Source organism: Vipera berus (genome assembly GCF_964194415.1).
Source record: "Vipera berus genome assembly, chromosome: 2".
Lineage (NCBI taxonomy): Eukaryota > Metazoa > Chordata > Lepidosauria > Squamata > Viperidae > Vipera > Vipera berus.
In genome coordinates this window covers 176,421,393-176,445,585 of record NC_138203.1, presented here as the reverse complement: position 1 = coordinate 176,445,585, position 24,193 = coordinate 176,421,393, and the positions used below count along the sequence as shown (strand labels likewise).

At 40.6% G+C, this 24,193-nt stretch overlaps 1 protein-coding gene across 3 annotated transcripts in view; it reads right to left on the bottom strand.

The window, feature by feature from the left end:
- The window catches only part of COX10 (cytochrome c oxidase assembly factor heme A:farnesyltransferase COX10), a 124,223-nt gene that overhangs the window by 77,414 nt on the left and 22,616 nt on the right, over positions 1-24,193 (bottom strand). For all 3 annotated transcript variants that reach the window (XM_081319637.1, XM_081319639.1, XM_081319638.1), the window contains exon 4: positions 22,247-22,371. In XM_081319637.1, the coding sequence (XP_081175763.1) occupies positions 22,247-22,371 (125 nt within the window). The remainder of the gene's footprint in view (positions 1-22,246; positions 22,372-24,193) is intronic.

Sequence of the window (24,193 nt, the reverse complement as noted above, 5' to 3'; positions counted from 1 at the left end):
CAACCATCAGAGTCCCTGAAGGCCTTGGGCCTGCTTGCCAACCTACCAGGTCACACACCCTCCTTCCCACTCCCCATCACTGGTGCCTCACTCACCTTCTGTAGAGTTCTGGAACTCCAAAGCTTATGCTGGGGAAGCAAGGCAGATGACTCCACCCCTTGGCCTCCCTAGGCTGTGTGGCTCTGTGTGAGTGCCATTTTTGGAATGCTTGCAATTAACTGAGTGAAAATGGTGCACAGTTCCAGGATGGAGTCACAAGGCTTAGGAATACTGAGAGGTGGAATGCCCTGCCCTCCTTCCTCAATGAGAGCTCCAGAGATCTTCCAAAGGTAAGTGTGTGATAAGTGATGGGGATGAGGGTGTGGAACTTGGTGGGGTCAGTCAGTCATAAGGGCCAAACTGCCTGAATTTTGTGCAGATGACTGAGGTACATTGCAGCAGCCATAACTTTGAAACCAGGTCATGAGTTTTTAAAAATCTAAGCAACAGTCATGAGTTGGGGACAACCTCTATGTAATAAAATTCATACCAGTTACATTTTTTCAGAGTTGTAAATAAAAGATTATCAGAGGCATTCTCCATATGTAAGAAATCATGTCCATGTTTTTAAATCCGGTTTAAATAATCTATACCATTCAAAATATGTTTAATGTTATCCATCCTGTTTCTCTTTGGATCAAATCCAATCAGGATATATCACTTCTTTTTGCAAGTATTATAGTTCAATGTATATAATCTACATTAAATAGTAGGGTAGATTTATATGTCTTTTAATTATTCTTATATACCATTGAACTTCACAAAGATTGCTGGCAGTTGTCAACATATTATACATATTAATACATATCCACTAAACCAAAATTCATAATTAAGTAAAAGAAAACAACCGTGGTATAAACCTTAAGAATAATGAAATATTTTATAAATCTGGATTGTCTTTACAGAAAGCATTAACTGATCCAATCAGTCGAGAAGTTGTTAGGGAGAAAATTTACTACAAGGTTATTCTATTTGTGTTATTTTAGTAAAAGACTACTGTAGCTATTTTTTCAAGGGCATATAACACAAACCTAGGAGATGGAAGGAAATTACTTTCTTGATAACACCAGTTAAGCTTCATTCTTAAAACAGAATCGAGGAAAGAGAGATAAAATAATGGTGCATATCATGCTTGTAACAAGCACATTTAAAATACAGAACAAAGAAAACTCACCTACATAGCTCCATTTTATACGGAAAGATTTAAGTATTTTATAGGCTTTCAAGCTAAATTACATACACTTATTGCACCAGTAATAACATCTAAGCTTCACTGCAAAATGAGCATGCTAACCTATAGATACCAACCTAATACAGAATACATTTCAAATGCTTAGCTCCAGAACAAAGCAGATTTATGCCTCAATTTCATAGTTTCCTTGGGGAAAAACCCATTTACTTATCTCATAAAAATAATGTTTGTCTAACTTAAATTTTTATTGCAATTTTGTATAATTAACTTTATGATCTGCACAAAATAGTATTTTATCATCCTTCTTGCTTTATGTATTTTTAACCTTTACACAAGTACATCATGTGATGAGAAAATTCCTGCTATAGATTTAACTTCACTCATTAATAAAGCCAATTATTTTACCTCACATAGTTTTCAGAGGTCAAATTATTAAATTAACAGTGCAAAATTTAAGATCGCTGAGTTCTTTTCCCATTTCTTTTTCAATGTGATAGCTATTAAAAGAGTACTTGCTTCTATGGGGTAGGAATTAAACATATGTAATGAAAAAAGCAATAGGATATAGATATCATTACTTAGCACATTTAATCTTTAAATAACATAATTTTATCCAGGATAGCTAATAATACATTCTTCTGTGAGTTGGAGTGCAAAAACAAAAAATTCTGAAAACTAATGGGGTTTGGAATGAGATGTCATCAAAATGCTAATGCTACCTAGCTATAGCAACAGCATTAGCACTTAATTTATACACCGCTTCACAGTGCTTTACATGTTTACAGAGCTACCATAATGTCTCCAACAATCTGGGTTCTCATTTTACCGACCTCAGAAGGATGGAAGGCTGAGTCAATTTTGAGCCGGTGAGAATCAAACTGCTGGCAATACTGCATTCTAACCATTGTGCCACCACAGCTCTTACACATCATCAATCCGGGCCCTGTGGTTATTGCAGTAGAAGCCCTGATCCAATGGCCCAATTAAGCACAATAATTCATACTCGTTATCATTTGCTAATATGGGGCTACCTTGCAAAACTACTCAAAACTTCAGTTAGTAGAAAGGCCACTTGCTTCTACCATATCATACCATTGCTTTAGGAGTTGCACTGGCTATCAGCATGTTTTCAAGTGCAATTTAAAATGCAGGCTTTTACCTTTAAAACTCTGTAAAGTTTCAGGGACTAACTGTGGATTCATTGGTATCTAAGCCTATTGTATTAGTTTTAATGAATAAACTGACTATATTGTTGATTACTGTTATTGTAAGCTATTATTATCATTACCTATATCTTGCCTAGAATCTATGAGGATTGTAGTGGTTCATGGATAAATCGTAACAAATAAAGGAATGTTTAGGAGAAGCAGTATCATTTGGAGCAGTTCTGCTCCAAATGATACTGCTGTAAATGAAGAAAAACTGGAATAATGAGTGCATTTTTAGTGGAACAACTGCCATTCTTTGCTAGTATTCATAATAAATGCTTCTATTTAGGATTCTTAAAATCTAGATATCCTTTTTGCATCAGATTCCAGCAGCGAAATCACAGGAGCAGCAAAAGAATGACAGAGATTCTGCAAAGCTGAACTATGTGTATTTTAATCTATATTAAAGTACTAATGCAAATGCGCGTGCGCGCGCGCGCACACACACACACACACACACACACACACATTCAACCTAAGAAATTACAGCAACTAAGTACAATGCATGTATAACTTTCCTTCATATAAAGCAGGGGTCCCCAACCCCCAGGCTGCAGCCCACTACTGGGCCATGGCCTATTCAGAGTTGGGCTGTGCGAGTGGCTGGCCGGAGCGCACGAACAAGTCAACTTGTGCAAGCAGTGGGTTGGCAGGCACTTGCATGCATTGAGCCACTGCTTGTGCAAGTCAAGCTACATGCATGAGCGCCAGCCCATTACTCACACAGCCCAGTTCCCTTCTCCCCTCCCCCCCAGATGGGCTACCAAGCCGTAAAGGTCAGGGACTGCTAATAAAAAGGATCTGGAATTGAATGATTGAGAAAATGGCAGCAAAGAATATATAATTGCTAAGGAAATTGACTGACACCATCACTGGTGTGTGTGTGTGTGTGTGTGTGTGTGTGTATTTTAAACTCTTGTTTGATATAGTTACTTTTTCAGTGAGTAAACATGTATGTTGCTTAATGTTGACATTTAACTGTTGCTTGTATTAACTTTGGTGTATAAATTTGGACATTTTATTGCTACACTATAAAATGTCAGTAAGGCATTTTAGTAAGACTTGCTTTATGCAATGTGCTGCCACCACGTGGCTGTTTTGGGGAAATTACAATGTGGGCAGCCAGACCCCCTCCTACCCTATGATGCATTTCCTCTTCCCTCCCCTTTTCTGGGATGGACTTCCTCCTTCTTGCTCCCTGGAGGCTCTCTTCCTCCATAACTGGGAGACACACATGTGCTCCTTCATAACTGGCAGACACACGTGCAGACGCTGTGAGTAATTACCGTCTTCTGACCTTGGGAATACCAACCAAATATCATCTTAACGCACCTAATCTGCTGTAATCTACTCTACATGCAAATAAAGGTATTTCTAGATGATAAAAGGTGTTTCCACGAGTTCTGCTATCTGGAAAGAATTGTTAATAGTGATAACACCTGCTTATATAGACCAGCACAGGGGTCTTAACAAAGGTATCAATCACAATACAGCATTTTGATCCAGAATAGTCAGAAGATGGTAATTACTCACAGCGTCTGCACATGTGTCTGCCAGTTATGAAGGAGCACATGTGTGTCTCCCAGTTATGGAGGAAGAGAGCCTCCAGGGAGCAAGAAGGAGGAAGTCCATCCCAGAAAAGGGGAGGGAAGAGGAAATGCATCATTACAATGGCTGCCCACATTGTAATTTCCCCAAAACAGCCATGTGGTGGCAACACATGCAAACAATAGCATAATGGTAACAATACAGTTGAAACAATTAAGAAATGGTTAAGAAAACTTTAAGTGTAAGAGGTAAAAAGGGATAGTGTATCAACAAATGTTTGAATGTATTCATATTAGGTTTACTAGGTACCAAGTTGGAAAAAAATTGATAAGGCTTCACAATTTTGTTCAAATCTTTTCTCAGTCAACAGAAACCTGTAAAAGTATATATTGCCAGCCAGATGCTATCTGTATAACTCAGGAGAAAAAGGTTTCTTGTTTTTAATTATATAGTTGTTTACCTAAAGTTTCATTCTCTTTTCCTTAAATGACAACTCAGATGCAATATAGACTGACTTTGGTATCGAGAAGTAATACTGTACTGATTCAGAATGAATAAATTATTCTTTATTTTTTGTTTTTATCTGTTCCAATACTGTTAGTCTACAAAACATTAATATTAGAAGGTATCATTGGTTCAAGAGCATCAACAAAGTACTCCTTTGTTTCCTCCTCCACCATAAACAAAGTACAGATCAAAATGGAAAATCAAGGATACCTAAGAAACTGCCTTTCCCAATGTGTTAAATGCTATAGAACTACAGTTGCAAGAAAAAGTATGTGAACCCTTTGGGATTACGTGGAGTTTTGCATGAATTGGCCATAAAATGCGCTCTAAACGTCATGTAAGTCACAACAATAGAAAAACACAGTCTGCTTAAAATAATACTACACAAACATTAGCTGTTGTCATGTTTTAATTGAACATAAGATGGAAACATTCACAGTGCAGGGTGGAAAAAGTATGTGAACTAGCCTAATGACTTCTAGCCTAATGACTTCTCCAAGAGCTAATTGGAGCCAGGAGTGAGCCAACCTTGACTCCAACCAGTGTGATGATATTGGATGTGTTGCTGACAGCTGCCCTGCCCTTTAAAAACACACACCTATTTTGGGTTTACTGGTCTCAAGAAGCACTGTCTGATGTGAACCATGCCTCGCAGAAAAGAGCTCTCAGAAGACCTACGATCAAGAATTGTTGACTTGCATGAAGCTGGAAAGGGTTACAAAAGTATCTCCAAAAGCCTTGATGACATGTGTCCACGGTAAGACAGACTGTCTACAAATGGAGAAAGTTTAGCACTGTTGCTACTCTCCCTAGGCGTGGTCGTCCTGTAAAAATGACTGCAAGAGCACAGCGCATAATGCTTAATGAGGTAAAGAAGAATCCTAGAGTGTCAGCTAAAGACCTACAGAAATCTCTGGCACATGCTAACATTTTTGTTGACACATCTACAATAAGGAAAACATTAAACAAGAATGGAGTACATGGGAGGACACCATGGAGGAAGCCATTGCTGTCCAAAAAAAAAAATTGCAGCACGTTTGAAGTTTTCAAAAGAGCACCTGGATGTTCCACAGCACTACTGGCAAAATATACTGTGGACAGATGAAACCAAAATTGAGTTGTTTGGGAAAAACACACAACACTATGTGTGGAGAAAAAAAGGCACAGCACACCAACATCAAAACCTCATCCCCACTGTAAAACAAGGCAGAGGGAGCATCATGGTTTGGGGCTGCTTTGCTGCCTCAGGGCCTAGACGGATTGTTGTGATTGATGGGAAAATGAATTCCAGAGTTTATCAGGACATTTTGCAGGAAAACGTATGACCATCTTTCCGCCAACTGAAGCTCCGCAGAGGATGGGTGATGCAACAGGACAATGACCCAAAGCATACAAGTAATTCAACAAAACAATGGCTTCAACAGAACAGAATACGCCTTCTGGAGTGGCCCAGTCAGAGTCCTGACCTCAACCCGATTGAAATGCTGTGGCATGACCTTAAGAGAGGGATTCACACCAGACATCCCAAGAATATTGCTACACTGAAACAGTTTTGTGCAGAGGAGTGGTCCAAAATTACTCCAGATCGTTGTGCAGGTCTGATCTGCAACTACAGGAAATGTTTGGTTGAGGTTATTGCTGCCAAAGGAGGGTCAACCAGTTATTAAATCCAAAGGTTCACATACTTTTTCCACCCTGCACTGTGAATGTTTCCATCTTATGTTCAATTAAAACACGACAACAGCTGTTTGTGTAGTATTATTTTAAGCAGACTGTGTTTTTCTATTGTTGTGACTTACATGACGTTTAGAGCGCATTTTATGGCCAATTCATGCAAAACTCCACATAATCCCAAAGGGTTCACATACTTTTTCTTGCAACTGTAGCAGAGTTTCCAGTACAGTCTTCCAGTTTACTCTTTGTAGATCATTATCCCTAATTATAGAGCACACTGCTCTACTTCTATTTTTTTCATGATTGCCAAATATTTCCCTTCCTTTAATTTCATTTTTAAGTAAACAAGACATTCTTCTAACACTCAAGGGAACTAGCAGGGAAAAAACAAAAACCGACACATATAGCCAAATCCATGAAAACGGAACAACAGCAAAAGAATATCCAAACACTAAGTTTATCAATAACCGTATGCTAAAGTGTACAGAAACTTGCTTAATGCAAGCCACGTTTCAATTTGTGTGTTTGAAACTCACTAAAAAATATGGGGAAAAATAAATCAGAAGTTCTGCTTATAATAATGGTATTTCAGATTTAGAAAATGAGATTGATTAGGCAAGGTTTCATGTGCAAGTAGAATTTATCTTAATTCTCCCATTTTTCTCACATTTTAGCAAAAAAATGTATTCAGTATCTGTTTGTTGCAGTGGAGAATAAAAATCCTACACTTTTTTTATGTGTGTTTGGGGGAATCAACACTGGAGGTCAACAATCAGAATGTAACAATTAATTGTAATACTCATGTATTAATGTGAAAGGCAGGTTTTGCCTGTCTTAAACATTAATAGTTTGCATTAATATTTTTCTTGATAGTGATAGAATTGGCAGCTTTAAAAGTCTGGCAGATTATAGCTCTAGTTATATCAGAAATTAAAATATATTCAATCATTCAAAGTACAGTTATTTTCGGAATATTTTTTACTATTTAATATTACACATAAAAATACTTAATTTTTTTTTTGCTTTTTGCCTGATAGAAAAGTTGATGCTCTAATCTAGGAGTGTCAAACTCAATTTCATTGAAGGCCGCATCAGCACTGTGGTGGTTACCCTCAAGGAGGGGGGACAGGTGGGTGTGGCTGGAGTGGGTGTGGCCTACTGGTTGGGCATGGTTGGCATGGGCGTGGCCTACTAGTTGGGCGTGGCCAGCTCGACATCACTCGCATCAGGGGCGCCTGTGCAGGCCTGGGGGGGGTCTGAGGGTCTCCAGTGGAGGGACAGCGCCAGGGCATGGTCTACTGGAAGAGCCTCACCATCCCTCTCAGGCTATGTGGGGGGGGGGGCTGGATGGTGGCACAGACTGCCCAGAGCAGTCCTAGGCAGAGACTGCCTAGGCAGTGGAGGTCAAGCACCCAGCCCATCCCTTAAGCTCCCATGGCACCGAGACACCATAGCCCTGCCTAGCCCAGCTGCACTTCCCCAAGGGGGCCCCCAGCTGCACTTACCTTCTCCTTGAAGCTGCTGCTATGCTCGTTCTCCTTGGCCAGGTTGCTCAAGGTGGGTGCAGGAGGGCAAAGTGCGTGGGTCAGAGGGAGGCCCACTCCCTCTCCATGAGAGGACACCTGGCTTTGTAACCAAAGCATCTTTAACAATAGGATGGGAGACCACCAGGGGATGGCGAAAGGGCAACAGGGCTGATGGTGGCCAAGTGCTAAGGTAGGACTTCCATCAGGCCTTCTCTCCCTCTCATTCCAATCTCTCTCCTTCCTTCCTTCCTCCCTCCCTCCCCTCCTTCCCTTCCTCCCTTCTTTTCATTCCCATATCCTTTCTTCTCTTTCTTTCTCCGTTTCCCTCCCCTCCTTCCTTCCTTCCTTCCCTCCCTCTCTCTGTGCCCAGGAAGGGATGAGGAGAGGGGGAGAGGTTGGCAGCTCTTCTCTCAAAGAATAGGAGTTGGAAGAGACCTTTGATGTCTAGTCCACCCCCCTGCTCAAGCAGGGACCTATACCATTCCAAACAATGGAATATCCAATCTCTTCTTTAAATCCTCCAGTGATGGAGCATCCACAACTTCTGAAGGCAAGCCTTTTCACTGGTTAGTTGTTTTCATGAGTCCTTAGTTCTAGGCTGGTTTTCTTCTTGATTAGTTTCCATCTATTATTGCCTTCTGATGCTTTGGAAAATAGGCTGACCCATTCTTCTCTGCGGCAGCCTGTCAAATTTTGGGACACTGCTATCATGCCACCACCCCTAGTCCTTTTCACTAAGCTAGACATACCCAATTTCCACAACATTAGCCTCCAGCCCCCTAATCATCTTTGTTTACCATCCATTTAGACCAGATGGTCCCCCTGGTTGGTTTATAACACTGGCCATAGCAGAGCCTTCTCAGAGACAGCACCCCAATTATAGAACTTTCTCCCAAGGAAAATATGAACAATGCATCCCTCACCTGTTTAGAGGCAACTCCAAACACACTGTTCAGCCAGGCATATATAGAACAACAACACACATTTTATCGTCAAACAGCACTAAGTAAATTTCTTTCTTAAAATACACACTTTTAATATTGTTTTAAGCACTGCTTTACAATAGCTGTCTGAGAGTTTTCTTGTGAACCACCCTGGATTTCTCCGAAACATTTCATTTTGAGTTAGACGTTGATTTAATAAATTAGGCAGAAGAAACAAATGTTTAAATACATCTAAATCCCACAGACCTACTGCTTCCTACTGCAGAGAAAATAAGGCATTCCATTTCTAGCCAGCATAGACACAGGATGATGGGAACTGTGGTCCATGACACCCAAAAGACATTAATTTGGGTAAGGCTGGATTAAATTATAAAAGAGCAGATGAGAGGAAGTAGAAGCAAGAAACACTTTCCAAGACAAAATAATTGGGGGGGGGAGAAGAGAGTTGACTCGGCCTTTTAATTTCAACTCAGGCCAATTCCTCTTAACTTCCCATTATCTATTATCATTCTATTATCAGCTGGATTTTAGGGAGGGGAGGTGGCAAGAATAGACCACAAAGCCAATCTGCAAGTTTGCTCTCTCACCTGCCTGCACACCACCTCCCTGATGCAGCACATGTGTGTGTATGTGTGTGTGTGTGTGTATGAGAGAGACAGAGAAGAGGGGGAGAGAGAGAGAGAGAGAGAGAGAGAGAGAGAGAGAGAGAGAGAGAGAGAGAGAGAGAGAGAGAGAGAGAGAGAGAGAGAGAGAGGGAGAGAGGGAAGAGATCCCCTTTTGGAAGTTTGCTTACTCTTGTTTGCAACACTCCCCGTTCCCCACACTTCTGCTTCCCTGTTGGCTCAATCTCTCTCTCTCTCTCTCTCTTTACACTCACACAAAAACTCTCCCTGCTTTCTGGCCCTTCTCACTCTTTTCCTCCAGCTGCACCTGAATGGAGTGGGAGGAGATTAAAAAAAAGAGGGGGGGGAGAAAGGAGGAAGCTCCCCTTAACACCTCAGCTTCCTCCCCCCCCCTCTCTCTCACACACACACAGATTCCTCCTTTCTCCTCCTTCTCACCCTTTCTCCCCACAGAGGGTCACAGATTGCTGGCCACTGGCAGCTCCAGGCTCTAGCTCTGCATCCAGTGAGAGTGCTGTGTTCCCCTCTCCGGCCCTACCACGTGGCAGAGAGGGCAACCGGGAGCCAGCCAATGCTCAGCTTGTGCCACCACATGTTCCCATCTCTGTGCCTTTCATCCCACAGGCCGGGCATGCCCTGGGCACTAGGCTTACAGAACGCCATGGCCCAAGTGAGGAAAGGCGTGCCCGGCAAAGCAGAGCCGGACAAGTAGAGGCCCAGCAAAGCCGAGCATGGCCGGGCATGACAGGGTTAGGCTGGGAGGGGCAGGTTAGGGTGGGGTGAGGCAAATGAGCTGCAGCTGCTGCTGCACACCCCCAGCCCCCGAGCACTCGCCATTTCATATGTGTGCACCAGGAGGGCGTCCAGCCAGGTCAGGGTGGGATAGGGCTGGGGCAGTGGGGGCTGGTCCCTTGCCATTTCTGGAACAGCCCCAGGGACCAAATCTGGGCCCTCCGCGAGCCAGATCCAGATCTAACCCGCAGGCTGTGCCTGCTCTAAACAGTATTATGCACAATGTTAGGGAGATGTTTGTGTAAGTATGTTAGAGATGGAAACTTAAATCAGTCCAGAAAAAAGTTAATAAAAGTAAACTATTGCTAACATTTTAGCAGCTGTTATTCAATACAACATTTACTGTTTTGCCCAGATAAAAAGACAACACATTTTTATTCTCTGAGTACCACAAACTGGTATACTAGTTGGAAAACACCTTAATTTAACTATTTTTAATGGCTAAAATATGTAACTTCAGAATCAAACAGATGATTTACCTTGAAGATACAGCATGACACATCTGGTAATGAATAATGTGGTTTACCAAAAGACTGCTAAGAAATTCACAGCTGCAATTAATTTTCAGTTGGTTTTATCTGCTCCCCTAGCTGGCATACAATTTCACCTTGCCTTGCATTTTACTGTAATTTAGTTGAATTCGCATATGAAAAACACCAATCGCTGCCCAAGAAAGTATATAACTTAGCAACTGTATTCTTTTCCTTAACCAGAGAAAATGCAGACTATTCAAATATTTTCAAACAATCGTCAATAAGCTTTCAAACGAGAAAAAGAGAGCATATTGTATTGTCAAGAAGTAGCTTTTATTCATCCTGATGTGTAATTAGTCAATTCCCGCCTTAGGGATGAAAGCCAGTTAAGTAACTTTGGGCCAGTCCCCACAATCCCCTCAGCCTTTTCTCCCAGAGTTATTGTTGTGGGGAAAATAGGAGGATGAAGGAATACTGGGAATGGTTACCACCTTATTTATAAATCAAATAAAGCAGGAAATAATTAAACAAACAAATACTCAAAATTATATTTCCATACTGAATTATTTTTGGTGGCTTTGACTGAAGGTTACTTTTTCAAAAGGACTCTCTAAGACTCAGTTCACTACAGAACAGAAATATTTGTGAATGCATCTCTACTGAATCCTAATGCAGAAAATGTACTGAACTCTAAAATACTCATTTAACCCCAAAGTCCAACCTGTCTTTAAGGAATGCTTATAAAGTAGACAGTAACTTTAGGCTACTTTACTTTGTAGCAAGACATCAATGGCATATATGAGATATATTCCTTTGATCATGTTGCTGCTTCAAAAATGATCCAGAATATGTCATCCGTGTATGAAAATTTACACCAAGAAAAATGCTACAATGAATTCCACTTATGTCTATATTCCCTCATTAAAATGAAATCCTTTGATATTTTCAAAAATAAATAATGCCTCGTTAGGCAGATACCACTTAATTCCAACTTATCCGGTTTATTAAAGCATACAAAATTACTAAAAGGTGGAAAGCAAGTATCACAAACATATCACGCAAACCCAAAAAATCTTGGGGATTTCACAGATGTTAATTTCTGCTTCTCCCTGTCTCTCTGGCAACCTAAAAACTAGAATTTTAGAGACTTTTTAAAAGCTCTCAAGTGAAATACTACAAAATTAAATTACTGCCTACTACATTTTTTGTTTTCTGATAGGGAGACAGCATTCCATTCTAAAACCACTAAACCTTATTAAGTTTGGAAGAAACACAGCTATTTCCTAACCACTTAAAGAACAAGAGGGTGTGACTGTCTATGGGGAAGGATGACTGAGTTTTGAAGTTCAATCATTAGTTCTATTAAGACACGAAGCAGACAGACTAAGAATGGCACAAGATGTAAATGAATGTTGGAGTAAAACAGCTTAATTTGACAGCTGTTTGACAACTGCAAAAAGAAACCTGACTTCAGACAATTGTCTAGAAATGAAACTATTAAACCAAAGAAATTCCCATGGAAATATATAACATATACTATAATAATTTTCCACATGAAAATAGATAAATGTAGACTGGAATTTTTATTGTCTTTGAAGTTGGTAAGGTTAAAGTAATTTAAGAAGCACAAAGAACTGCAATGTACTGTGTTTTTTTTTAGATTATGGTATTTTGGAAAATAGAACCCCATTTCTGACAGATACCAAATAATTGTAAATAAGCATCTGTGACTTGTAATAATGTTTTTAGAAAATGCTTATAAGAATGAAAATTAGGCAATTCAGGACCAACTATTTAGCCTACCACTTCTAAATTTTGAAGTAGATAATAGTTCAGAGAGACTGTGGGGGCCTGGATGGTGGACAACAGGCTTCGGCTGAACCCTGGCAAGACCGAATGGCTTTGGGTGCACAGAGCTTCAAGATCTAGAAGTTTAACCAACCTAGTTCTGGATGGAGTTGTGCTAGCCCAGAAAAACCCAGTCTGCAACTTGGGGGTATTCTTGGACTCGCAAGTCCTGCTCGAAGAGCAAGTGGAAGTCGCAGCTAGGAAAGCCTTTGAACAACTTTGTCTTATGTGCCAGTTGCGGCCTTTCCTGGATTGGGAGTCCCTTTGCTCAATCATTCAAGCTTTGGTGATATCATGTCCGGCTACTGCAATGCACTCTACAGGGGGCTACCCTTAAAGATCATTTGGAAGCTTCAACTGGTGCAGAGTGAGGCGGTGCAGGCAGTTCTTGTGACCCATGTTACACCACTGCTCCACAAGCCACACTGGCTGCCGATCTGCTTCTGAGTGCAACTCAAGGTGTTGGTTATTAGCTTTAAAGTCCTGCAGGGTATGCCCTATCCTTGAGGAACCCTATCACCCCACCCACTCCAGCTGTTTATGGCAGTTTACAACACCCCTTGATCACATGACCACGATTTATGAAGTTTTTGCTGGTAACAAGTGTTTAGTTCCAGTTTCCAGCAAAGGCGCCTGTTGTGGATAAAGGGCTTTCCTAACAACCACAGCAAAGTGGTTAGTGACCTAAGTGATCACCGCAAAAAAAAAGTTGTAAAATCGGGTTGGTCATGTGGGTGTCTCAATTTATGACCAGCATGACATACGATGGAAATTCTGGTCATTTTCATTAACATCCTCTGTCAATGAAAATGTTCATTGAAGGATAAAGGCCAGAAAATTCTTCATCAGAAATTCTAAGGACACTCATGAAAATTAAATACCTTACAGGAAATACTGTACTTTTGAGACATGTACTACTACTGGGAACTTTATGGCCTTACCCATAAAGAAACTTAAATTGCTTACAATGAGAAAAACCTCAAAGTCAGAGAGGAGACAGCTAGGATTAAGCAGGCTGCTCTCTCTCTCTCTATCACACTTTAATTGTCTAAAATTTTGTAGAAGTTGGGATAAAACATCAGGCTGTACCTGTCACAAAGTGACAAGTTAAAGAGGGCAGATTCTAAGTTTGTGTTTAACTTTTCCCCCCAGTTATTAGCTCAGTCAGCTTGCCAAAAGTATTTGACAAATATTTTTGCAAAAGGGAACACTTCCAAGAAACTATTTTGTCTCCAGCACTATGTAATAAACAGAGGACTTACTTTCTGAACTGCTAATGCACCTTGTAAAAAGACTACCAGAACACACACACACAAACACACACACACACACACACACACAAACCTTCTAAAGTTTTGAAAATGAAGAATTTAAATAAAGACTTTCAGTTTTGGAAGGTAAAACAGGGCTGAACAGGGTTGCCATAAATGGGAAAACAAGGTTGAATTGGGTTGCTATGTGTCTTTCTGACAAAATATGTTTTATATATAATAAGAAAGAAGCTAATTTTTTCTTAGTGACATTTCATGAAAGTAAATCCATAAATACTCATTTCTTTGCATGTGTACGGAACAGAGCAAAACAAAACAGTTAAAGATATTGTGCACTTACAAATTATACACATGACCTGGTGTTAAAACTATGTATAAAATAGTCTGATATTAGATTCCCATTATTAGAAAATGTTGCGCTAGTATTTCAGACGATGTTTCCTGCTCTTCCCTTATGGTAGTGATGAAAGTGGAGAGATTTGTTATATGACTGATTGCTTTAACTTCAAACAAGAATTAATTGGGCAAGTAAGGCATTATATTAGCAGTGATAAAAATGATAGCACTATGGAAACTATGTTTTCATGATAAACAAAACACAAACGCTCCTCAAAATTTAAGCCTGGGAAAAGACCAGAAAAAAATTGATGTTGCTAGTGTTTTTATGCTTATGGTATTAAATATAACACACACTATCAGTCCTTGCAAGTAGGCCTGGGCAAGGACTATTGGAACTCTATGGTTATAGGTTAGTTACAGACATGTCAAACTCGCAATGTCACATGACGTCGCGCAACGTATCAGGACGGTTTTGCCATTGCTGGCAATGGGGGGGGCGGCTTCTGGATGATGCGTCCAGCCCGCAGGCCGGCAGTTTGACACCCCTGGGTTAGAATAATACACCTTTGCTTTGCACTTGTTAACAAACATAATTATAGATTATAGATCTATATTATTCCTGCTATCTGTTTCTCATCCATACAGTGGAATGTCTTGTAGTAAAGAGATCACTTTAATTAAAATACACATTTCCTATGTAAAATTATTGGTGCGTATTTTCTTATAAAAATAGTTTGCCAATTTATTCTTTGAATTATTATGATTTTATAAAATCGTAAGACAGGCAAAGCTGGATAGATGATAGGTAGGTAGGCAGGCAGGCAGGCAGGCAGGCAGGCAGGCAGGCAGGCAGGCAGGCAGGCAGGCCGGCCGGCAGGCAGGCAGGCAGGCAGATAGATAGATAGATAGATAGATAGATAGATAGATAGATAGATAGATAGATAGATAGATAGATAGATAGATAGATAGATAGATAGATAGATAGATATAGATAGACCGACCAAAATTAAATCAGACCAAAATGTATGTTTTATACTTACTAATACCAGACTCCTAGTACAATGTTACACAAGAATGAAATAAATTTTATTCACAGTCTAGATGCTTGCAACTAGAGTTCTCAAAATAAAAAAGCTCCAGAAAGGATAGTATGATTTTGTTTTGTTTTTCTTCTCCCACATAAAAAGAGAGCAGTAGAAAGGGGCTTCAGGGAAAGCAACAAAAATTTGGCAGTTATTAAGGCAGTTATTAAGATACAGCCTACAGAATGAAACCTAATAATTCTTGTGTTTTAAGAGACTAGTATATTTTGGAATGCAAGGCCACTGTAGATTACATAGGCAGATTAATCTTATTAACTACTAAATTCCCTTTGTCTGGTGTTATCTCTACATTTCATCACTGCTGCTCTTTAATATCTCTTTGTTCTTCCAGCCATCAGAGTTTACAGGAAAAATCTGGTGTGCATCTAAAAAGGAGGAAGGCAACTGAAGTGTTCCTGAAGATCCATCATAAAGGTAAATTGTTTCCCTCTCTCCACACTCCCACTTTAAAAAGGTTAGTTAAATGACAACACACTGTAGTTGTCTCAGACTCTAAAAAACATATGGAGAATATAGACTAACCGTGTTAGAACTAATTCATGCACACAAACATATGCAAGCCACTAAACCCAAGAGTAAATGTGCAACCTCTGGCAGTCAATGCTTAATTTAAAATCAGTCTGTAATAAGGTTTGCCCCCTTCATATAATTGTGAATCAATGGGCCAACCACATATGGATTACTGAAACTTGGCTGCATATGGGGTGGGACCCTGTCTCAGAGATATGCCCACCTTTTTTTTTCTTTTGCATGACACCAGCTCCGATTGTGGGGCAGGAATGGTATGCTACAGTCTGATGTGAAACTCTTCTCTGTGAAGTTGGCCTGAATGAACAGATAAGATTGCTGCTTTCATACATCCTCCCTCCTGCACAGCTATTTTCCTCCCTAAGAAGCTTGCCATTGTAAATGGGCTGGCAATAAAATCCCCAGACTTGTTTCTGGGGGTCTTCCAATTTGCCCTCCCTGGGCCCTTGATCAAAAGCTACTTTGGAATCCCATATCCACCATGGACTTGATCTATTGATGCCCTGACCTCTGCAAAGGCCACATAATAAATCTGGGTTGTGTATCAGGGCAGTGATAACATATTCTGACAAGGGGGGGGGGAGAGATTTATGTTAATCCCTTATTCCAAACAAATCATGGTCCCTGGTGGAAGGGCCTACTTAATTGATCCCTCCTAGTGCTTGATGCGGTCTTATTCTATTATGTAGGAGGAATCTTGAGTTGATTTGTTCTGATAAAGTCAATGAGGTTCTTGGGGCTTTAAGTATATTAGATCCCTGTCCAACCTGGCTGGCTAAGGCCTCCTGGGAGATGACTTATAGATGGATCCAGCTAATTCAGCCATTCATTGTTCAAGTGATGTTATTGCTTTTTCCCAATGTCTGGAGGCTATAAAGGTCTGGATGGGGAAGAACAGGCTTCAAGTCAACTCCAGCAAGACTGAATGGTGTGGGTTTTAAGGGAGATCCTTCTGGATTTGCAGCTTTGCTCAAGAGCAATTGGCAAGCATGGACAGTAGGTTCTTTGAACTAATTCATCTTACATGACTATCTATAGTAACTCTGTGTCATTTTTCTGGAACAGGAGATATTGGTTCACAGTCACTATGTCTTAGTTACCTCCCAGCGGACTATTGTAATGTACTTTACTCACAACCTTCTTTAAAGGACTTTCAGAAATTGCAGCCAGTCTAGAATGCAGTTGTGTGAGCAGTTTTGGGTGCACTATGGAATGCCTAATGTAGCACTACTGTTTCACATGTTGAATTGGTTCCCAATGGGCTTCCAGATCTAAGTTAAGGTGCTAAAGCCCTTTGTGGTTATTTATGGGACCCCTTGTCCATAGTTCTCTCTATCTCACCAGATATCTCCAGGTTGTCTTGTAAAGCAATGTTATTTGGTAGGATCTAAGAAGCGTGCTCCCTTTGTCTCTCTGCCTTTTCTACCTTCTCTCATGTAGCACGTGCTTTATGGAATGCATCTTCCCTTCATTAGTATTTGTTAGAAGAGACTCTGTAATGGAAACAAATCTAAGACTTCTTTTTTGCAAGTTTTTTTTTTTTAACAAATGAAATGAGTGCCTAAACAATACATTTCAGCTTAGGAACATTCCCAGTGAACTGAACACATCACAAAAATTGTACTGTAAATTGTTTCCTTGACATTCAGAGCTCCACTATTAAATACTCATAACTTTCACCAAAGTTGAAAACTGTTTAAAAAAAATACAGCTGAGAGCTACAAAGTTATGAGACTGCAAGCAACCTGAACATTGGTCCACTCTAGTGGTCTGAAAGCACATAAGTAAATAAAGTAGTATCAAAAAGAGAAAAACCAATATGATCTTCTTTACTTTATTATCATTATTTTGTTGGTTTATAAAGCCATTTAACTCGGCTTATAAAATAAACCCAGAGACCAAATTATAGAAAAGTCTCCCCACCATCGCCTGCATGCTCCATGGGTATCCATAACATGCTTATAACTCAAGATGTCTTCTCACATCATTCACTAATTTATTTCATTCTACCGAAGATACTTTATCAAGTTTCAGTCACAGGTCAAATAATTCATGCTTTGGAAAGATGATCTCTGCTTTTAAAATTTATTGTACTTATGGAGGTTGGGTCTCTAAGTGCTTGTCATTTTTACTGCTTATGATTGAGCCATTCTTCCTCAATATTGAAGATTTCTTCATGCTCACTTGATCTTGTGGAGTTCCAGTTATGAATTATACGACTCATAAGTTATGAGTCTCACAGTAACCACTAATGAAGCCTGCCAAGCAGTTAAATATCAAAGCAACATATATCAGAACTTTTTTGAGTACAGAGATAGATTCCAGCATTGCACTTCCCAGATATTTATTACATACTGTAAATTACATCATCGGCTGCCTCCTACACCGACAGTCTTGTACTGCAGAACTTAAACATCAGGTTTTAATAACCACAACTTGGAATCTTTTGATCATCAGAGAAAGATGAAAGGAAAAGCTGCCTGCTGCAGGCCCTCTGCTCAGTCAAAACAAAAAGAAACTTCAGAGAAAATCAGAGATGCATCAGGTGTTAATCTCAAATGAAATACACAGAAGTCACGCGCATTCTCTCCCCATTTTCTGTTCATTCAAAAATATCGCTAGGCTACGAATTCTATTTTTTAAAGTATTTCATCGATGGATGGCAACGTATGGCCTGTAACTGGAAAGGTTTATCCAGATTAAATTGAGACATACTCACAAGATCAAATTTCACCTTTACTCCTGGGAAATACAAGACTTTCTTTTTAAAGAGAGCCAAGTGCAGTTTGTCATGCTAAATAAAGTCTTCTCAGCATTTTCTAAACCGAGGACAACAAGCTGATTTTCTCCCTCTCAATTTATGAAATATGGGCAGTTATTTGGGCTACATTTTCCAATACTCCAGTCAATACAATCTGATAAAAGATCACTAGGAAGTTACTTACTTTTTAGGTAAGTAAAAGTTACTTACTTTTTAGGTAAGTAAAAATTGGAAAGTATGGAAAAAATGTATCAAAAAGGAGAGGCGAAATCAATACTGGATATTGTTAAAATTAAACACCTAAGAATCCTTTGCAAATAAAATTTTCTGCTGAACAAATAGGCAAAAAAAATGAAATCGGAAAGCTTCCCCATTGATTAAATTCTAAAGTCAAGCACCAGAAAGTGAAACAAAGCTGAATTTCTTGCTTATCACTGATATTTTCTCTTTCATTTTTACTCCCATCTCACCCCAATGGGATTGACCTCTCCACTCACGCCAGCAGTAGAGGCACACGCTGCAGACCCACCCTGTCAGTCAGGAGAAGAGCCTTTTCTGCTGTGGCTCTCGCACTCTGGAACATCAGATCCCTTGAGGTGATCTGCCCCCATCCTCTTCACCTTCTGAACGGGCCTTAAAACTTTTGGCTCTGCCGATTGGCCTGGGGACCAGATAGGAGAATGCCACTGTAGAAGTGGTTAGTTGATTAAATAGTAGATCTCACCTCCTACCCATTGTATATTGCCCCCTACTTTGGCCCATTCTTTGTTAATTTTAGGGTTATATTTATTTATTATTTTAATGTTATAACAAAGAATTTTAGAGGTAAAGAACTATTGTGAATTACAAAATATAAAAACTACAGGTGAAGCAAAAGAAACAACACAGTTAAATTGAGTCAGATACAACTTCTGTTCCAAAACAATTTATCTGGAATTAAATGCCAGGGAAATTGTTTTGGAATAGAAGACATATTGATCCATTTAAGTGTATCATTTATTTTGCTTTATCCATAGTTTTTGAACAATAAAACATTCCATGTACATCACACTGACTTTTTAAAAGGGTTCTATATTTAAGGATATACTGCTAGAGTAGGAAATATAATTAGCATACACAAAAAATCCAGATGGAGGAATTAACACAAAGGAAAGCTCTTTTTCTCTGCAGCTTTAGAAGGCCTTCCAGAGTCTTCTTGCTAAAACTATTTCTAGTCCTCCAGATGATGACCTGCTGCCAAAAGCCTCAGGGATTGACGAAGAGGACTGTTCAGCTCTCTGCCCCAAAGTCTCTGCCCCAAAGAAGAGGAAGTGACAGAAACTTCCTATTGAGGGCAATCTAAGCAGCACTCCATCAAACACATATTTTAACAGGTGTACAGTAATCATTATTGGATGATAAAACATGCTTTTACATAGGACACTAATGGTGAATGAAAAAAATGAAAAGGAGAAAAGCAACTATGCACCTTTAACTTTTTAAAAATAGGTATTAAAACAGAGAGACCTCCAGGAATAGCACATCAATCTTGCATACAGTCGTTTTCATACATCATTACAATTAAATAAAGTCAATTGTAATATACAGTTGTAACTATCAGTCTTCCCATAATTTTTCTCTATGTACTGAATCAAAGCCACTTTAAAATCGACAAAGGCAACATAAATCAAAAGCCTAATCAATGCCCTGAACAAATGTTGGCCAACTAAACCTGAGTCATCATCATACCTTGAATTAGTCAATCAACGAATTACATCTGCCTGGTATATACTTTGCTAATAATATTTAAAGGCGCTATTGAATGAAAATGGAACAGATAACTCCTTTTACCTTTCTTAACATGGAACATTATTCCATAGGCCCGGAAGAAATGGACAATGTGTATGAATAGGAAGAAAAATCTCCCTTCTATTGATCCAGGCCATTCATGCTTTGAAAACAGCAAAAGGAGGAATACCAGAAGTGAACAACTGACTATGGAAATACTTTGGATTCTTTAATCATGGTATGAATTTCTATGAAGACAGATACCTGACAAGAAATGGAATATACCACATGAGGGCTATGAAGCATATAACGGGAAGATACTTTGTAAGTCTGATCCAAAGGTCTTTAAACTGAATCCTATGCCAGGCAGAATGGACTACCAATCTGTCCAGTCTGGACATGGCATTTGGGACACAGTAGTAATGTATTGCTCATTGGAGAGTAGGTTGCACTAGAAGATCTCAAAGGTATGTTCCAATCCTTATGTTTTATGATTATATAAACTTTACTTTCCAGAATCTACTATCATGTCTGAAAAACACATGTTCTCAATTAAGACTACTACTATTACTACTCTATTTTTACATGATGAGTCTGCAGATTGTGCATGCATCCTTATTCCTTTTCATGCATCTTTTCAATTAGCCAGTGTTTATTTATTTATTTATTTAATTTAATTTGTATACCGCCCTTCTCCCGAAGGACTCAGGGCGGTGAACAGGGCCATAAATACCAAAATAACCAAAATACAAAATTAAAAACAAATTAAACCTTAGTGCCCAAATGTAAAAATAAATTATATTAAAACAATAATTAAAACCCAAACCCATCAGACCAGGCCGGCTTGTTCAAACAAATAGGTTTTTAGATCACGTCGGAAGGAGCGAAGGTCGGGAGCCATCTGGAGCTCAACCGGTAAACGGTTCCAAAGGTCAGGCGCACCCACAGAGAAGGTTTAGTCAGCTAAACCTTAATATCAACTAACCTTAAAATTAAATATAGTTTAATTAAAATCAGCTTGATTTAGAATAAACCATAATTTGAATTAATTATAGTTTGAGGGTTGGACATAATTCTAAGATACAATTACTTAAAAATGAAAATTAAGCCTTCTGGTAGACTTTTCTTGGCTTGGAATGGAGAACTACAAGAGGCTTAGAGTCATATATGTAAAGATAAGAAGTTATTTAGTGATACATTTTAATGAATGAGTTTATTTTTATACACCTATCATTTCTTTCAAATTCTTTTTAAATTCATTCCAATGTAGCTGAACTCTCTAAATTGGAAATTAAGAAATAGCATGCAGAATGCAGACAAAAGCTTCATTTCGTTTTCAGGGGTGGGTGGAGAGGGGATATTCCCAAACTGTTTTTTAAACCTTAAAAAAGAAAGTTTGGATTCATTAGTGATACCTGATGGAATGATAGGCAATACTTCAAATGTCTATGGAGATTCTCACTCATCCAGGCCAGGGCTGTCCCCAAAGCGCTTTTTTCAAAAAGTAACTGGACTTTATTTTTCAGGAAAAACGAAGTCCAATTGCCTTTTGGAAAAAAAACCACTTTGGGGCAATGCTTCAAAGTATCCTTTATGTGCTTGGATTAGGTGGCTATGGGATCCTCCATATCATACTATTCCAAAGCCTGTTATAACTAAAATGCCAATGGAACCAAAGACATATGTGTGATGTCTGTATAGCACTACAAAGCTTAAGAAAGTTTGATTTTATGCACAACTTCCTATACATCTGACTTTGCAAGAAAAAAACTGAGTTGTACAACACATTACGAGTTTCCTCCAATTTAAATTTGTGCTCCTAGGCATGTACTACTTGCATTACAGACATTAGATGATAATAGATTTGAGAACTCTGCTAAGATCTAACTGTACCTTTAGCTTTATACAATTCGTTCCTTTTGTACTGGGCATTCCTGATACCACTTGTCTGCTTTAATTCACATTTTTATTTTCCTAACATAAAAAATCCTGTCCACTTGCTTACCTTTTGATTCACCATAATATTACCTCAATAGTACAAACAAAAACTTTTAAGTTGCTTCTGAACTAAACATGTGAAAAAACTATAAATAAAACACTGACCTGATTAATGGAATTAGCTGCACACGATGACAGGCCTGTTCCAAGGGTGACCAATAGGAAGCAGCTTAAGTCAAACGGCACGGGTGCAAGCGCAAATCCAGCTGAAGCCGTACCTAAAACCAGGACTGTGATATAAACAAACAATTCAGCACTAATAAACTAACAGAAGATAATTTATACTTTTACATCCATTACACATTACACATCAGTTACATTATCAATAAGGTAGTAATGGACAATAATGGACAGCAGTGCTATATTTGTGGAAGAGCAACAATCCTGCCTTTTGCCTTAACCGAATGCAGGAAAAACAGGGCAAATTCTGATTAACTGGTTCCAGTATTTTCAAACAAGTAGCGTTGCTACAAAAAGGTTACCACCTTTCCAGCATCCCCATGATCATGTGATCAAAATTCAGCTGCTTAGCAACTGGTACATATTTATGGCCATTGCTGTGACCCAAGATCATGTGATCACTCTCTGCAACTTACTGACAAGTGAAGTCCATGGGGAACTTAACAACAGGGTTACTGACTTATCAACTGCAGTGATTCACGTAACAACTGCCCTGCCCCGACCCCCCCACCTGTTCGACTCCGGCGGCGTCTCCAAGCGACCAACGGAGGCGCCGCGGACAAGCTGGGTGGCGGAGGCAGCGGCATCGTCGGCAACGGCGACGGCGAGAACCCCGTGGGGCCCTAGCCTGTCATCTCCCCACGGGCCTGAACACCGGCGGGGGCAGTGGCGATGGGGCGCCTCTAACCCGCCCCTGAGCCGCTGCAACTGCTGCAGCCATCCGGAGTGGGGCCGGCGCTTCCACCCTCGGCTCCCTATTATGCCTCCCTGGGCAACAGCGGCACCTGGGATGATCAGGAAAGACCCCGCGGATCAAATGGATCAGCTAGGCGGCGGAAGAGGCAGCCGCAGCAACCGCCCTGAGCAGGACCGGAGTCGTTACCCTGCCTCGACCTCCTGGCCTGCTCCTGAACAACGGCGGCGTCTCCCTGGGATCAAGGAGTTGCCGCAGACCGGCTATGCGGACCCGATCGACCACCACCGAGGGGCCTTTGACAGCGGCGCTAAGCTTCTCCAGGCCCCGGTCAACCAACTCACCGAAAACCCCTCGACGGCAGCACCACTAGATGCGGCGTGGCGTCCCCGGCCCGCACCCTAGGTGCCGACGGTATCTCCGTGCCGATCAACACCCTAAAGACGCCAGGATGCAGCTGACCATTGGAGATGACGGCGACTAGACCACCGAGGCCATCAGCATCTGGCCTCCACCAGCTCCGAACCCCCTGCCCTCCCTCGCCCCACAGGACATGATGGGCCTGGGTGTAAGCCACGGTGGCAGAGTGGCCTGTCCTACACCTGCAGCCCCATAGAGGTGAGAGCTCTATGGGGTATGCTTCACCCAGAGTGGGTCCTGGACCACCCCCAGAAGCAGAATCACAACCCATCGTGAGAGGATGGGGAGTGGCCTGCTTCTGGGGTTCACCCAACCAAGTGGCAGTGGTTGGATGACGGTCCAGATACCCACCTACCCGACTAGACCCTCCTTCCAATGCTCCACCCAGGGGACCGCCTTCCCAATGCTCCCCAATGCTCCCTATGCTTCTTCAATATTCTAGCATAGATCTACTCGCCCTCAGGAGTTCCCCCCTCTCCTGGGTTCCCCCTGCCTTCAATACATCAAACCTCGATGACGGGCCCGACCATTGGGCCTCTGAGAGATGGCCAGGCAGGGTCAGGGGCCTCCATCACAAGACCAACAAGAGGCCCCTGGTTAAGTTTCTTGTTAAGTTTTTTGTCGGGTTAGGGAGGGGGGCGGGAAAAGAGTATGGCTGCTCGGGGAAGGCAGGCCTTCCGGCTACCATAACGCAGGCCAGGCCTACGACCATCCGCGATGGTGAGAAACGAGGACCAGTCGCCGACAATACCCAATGG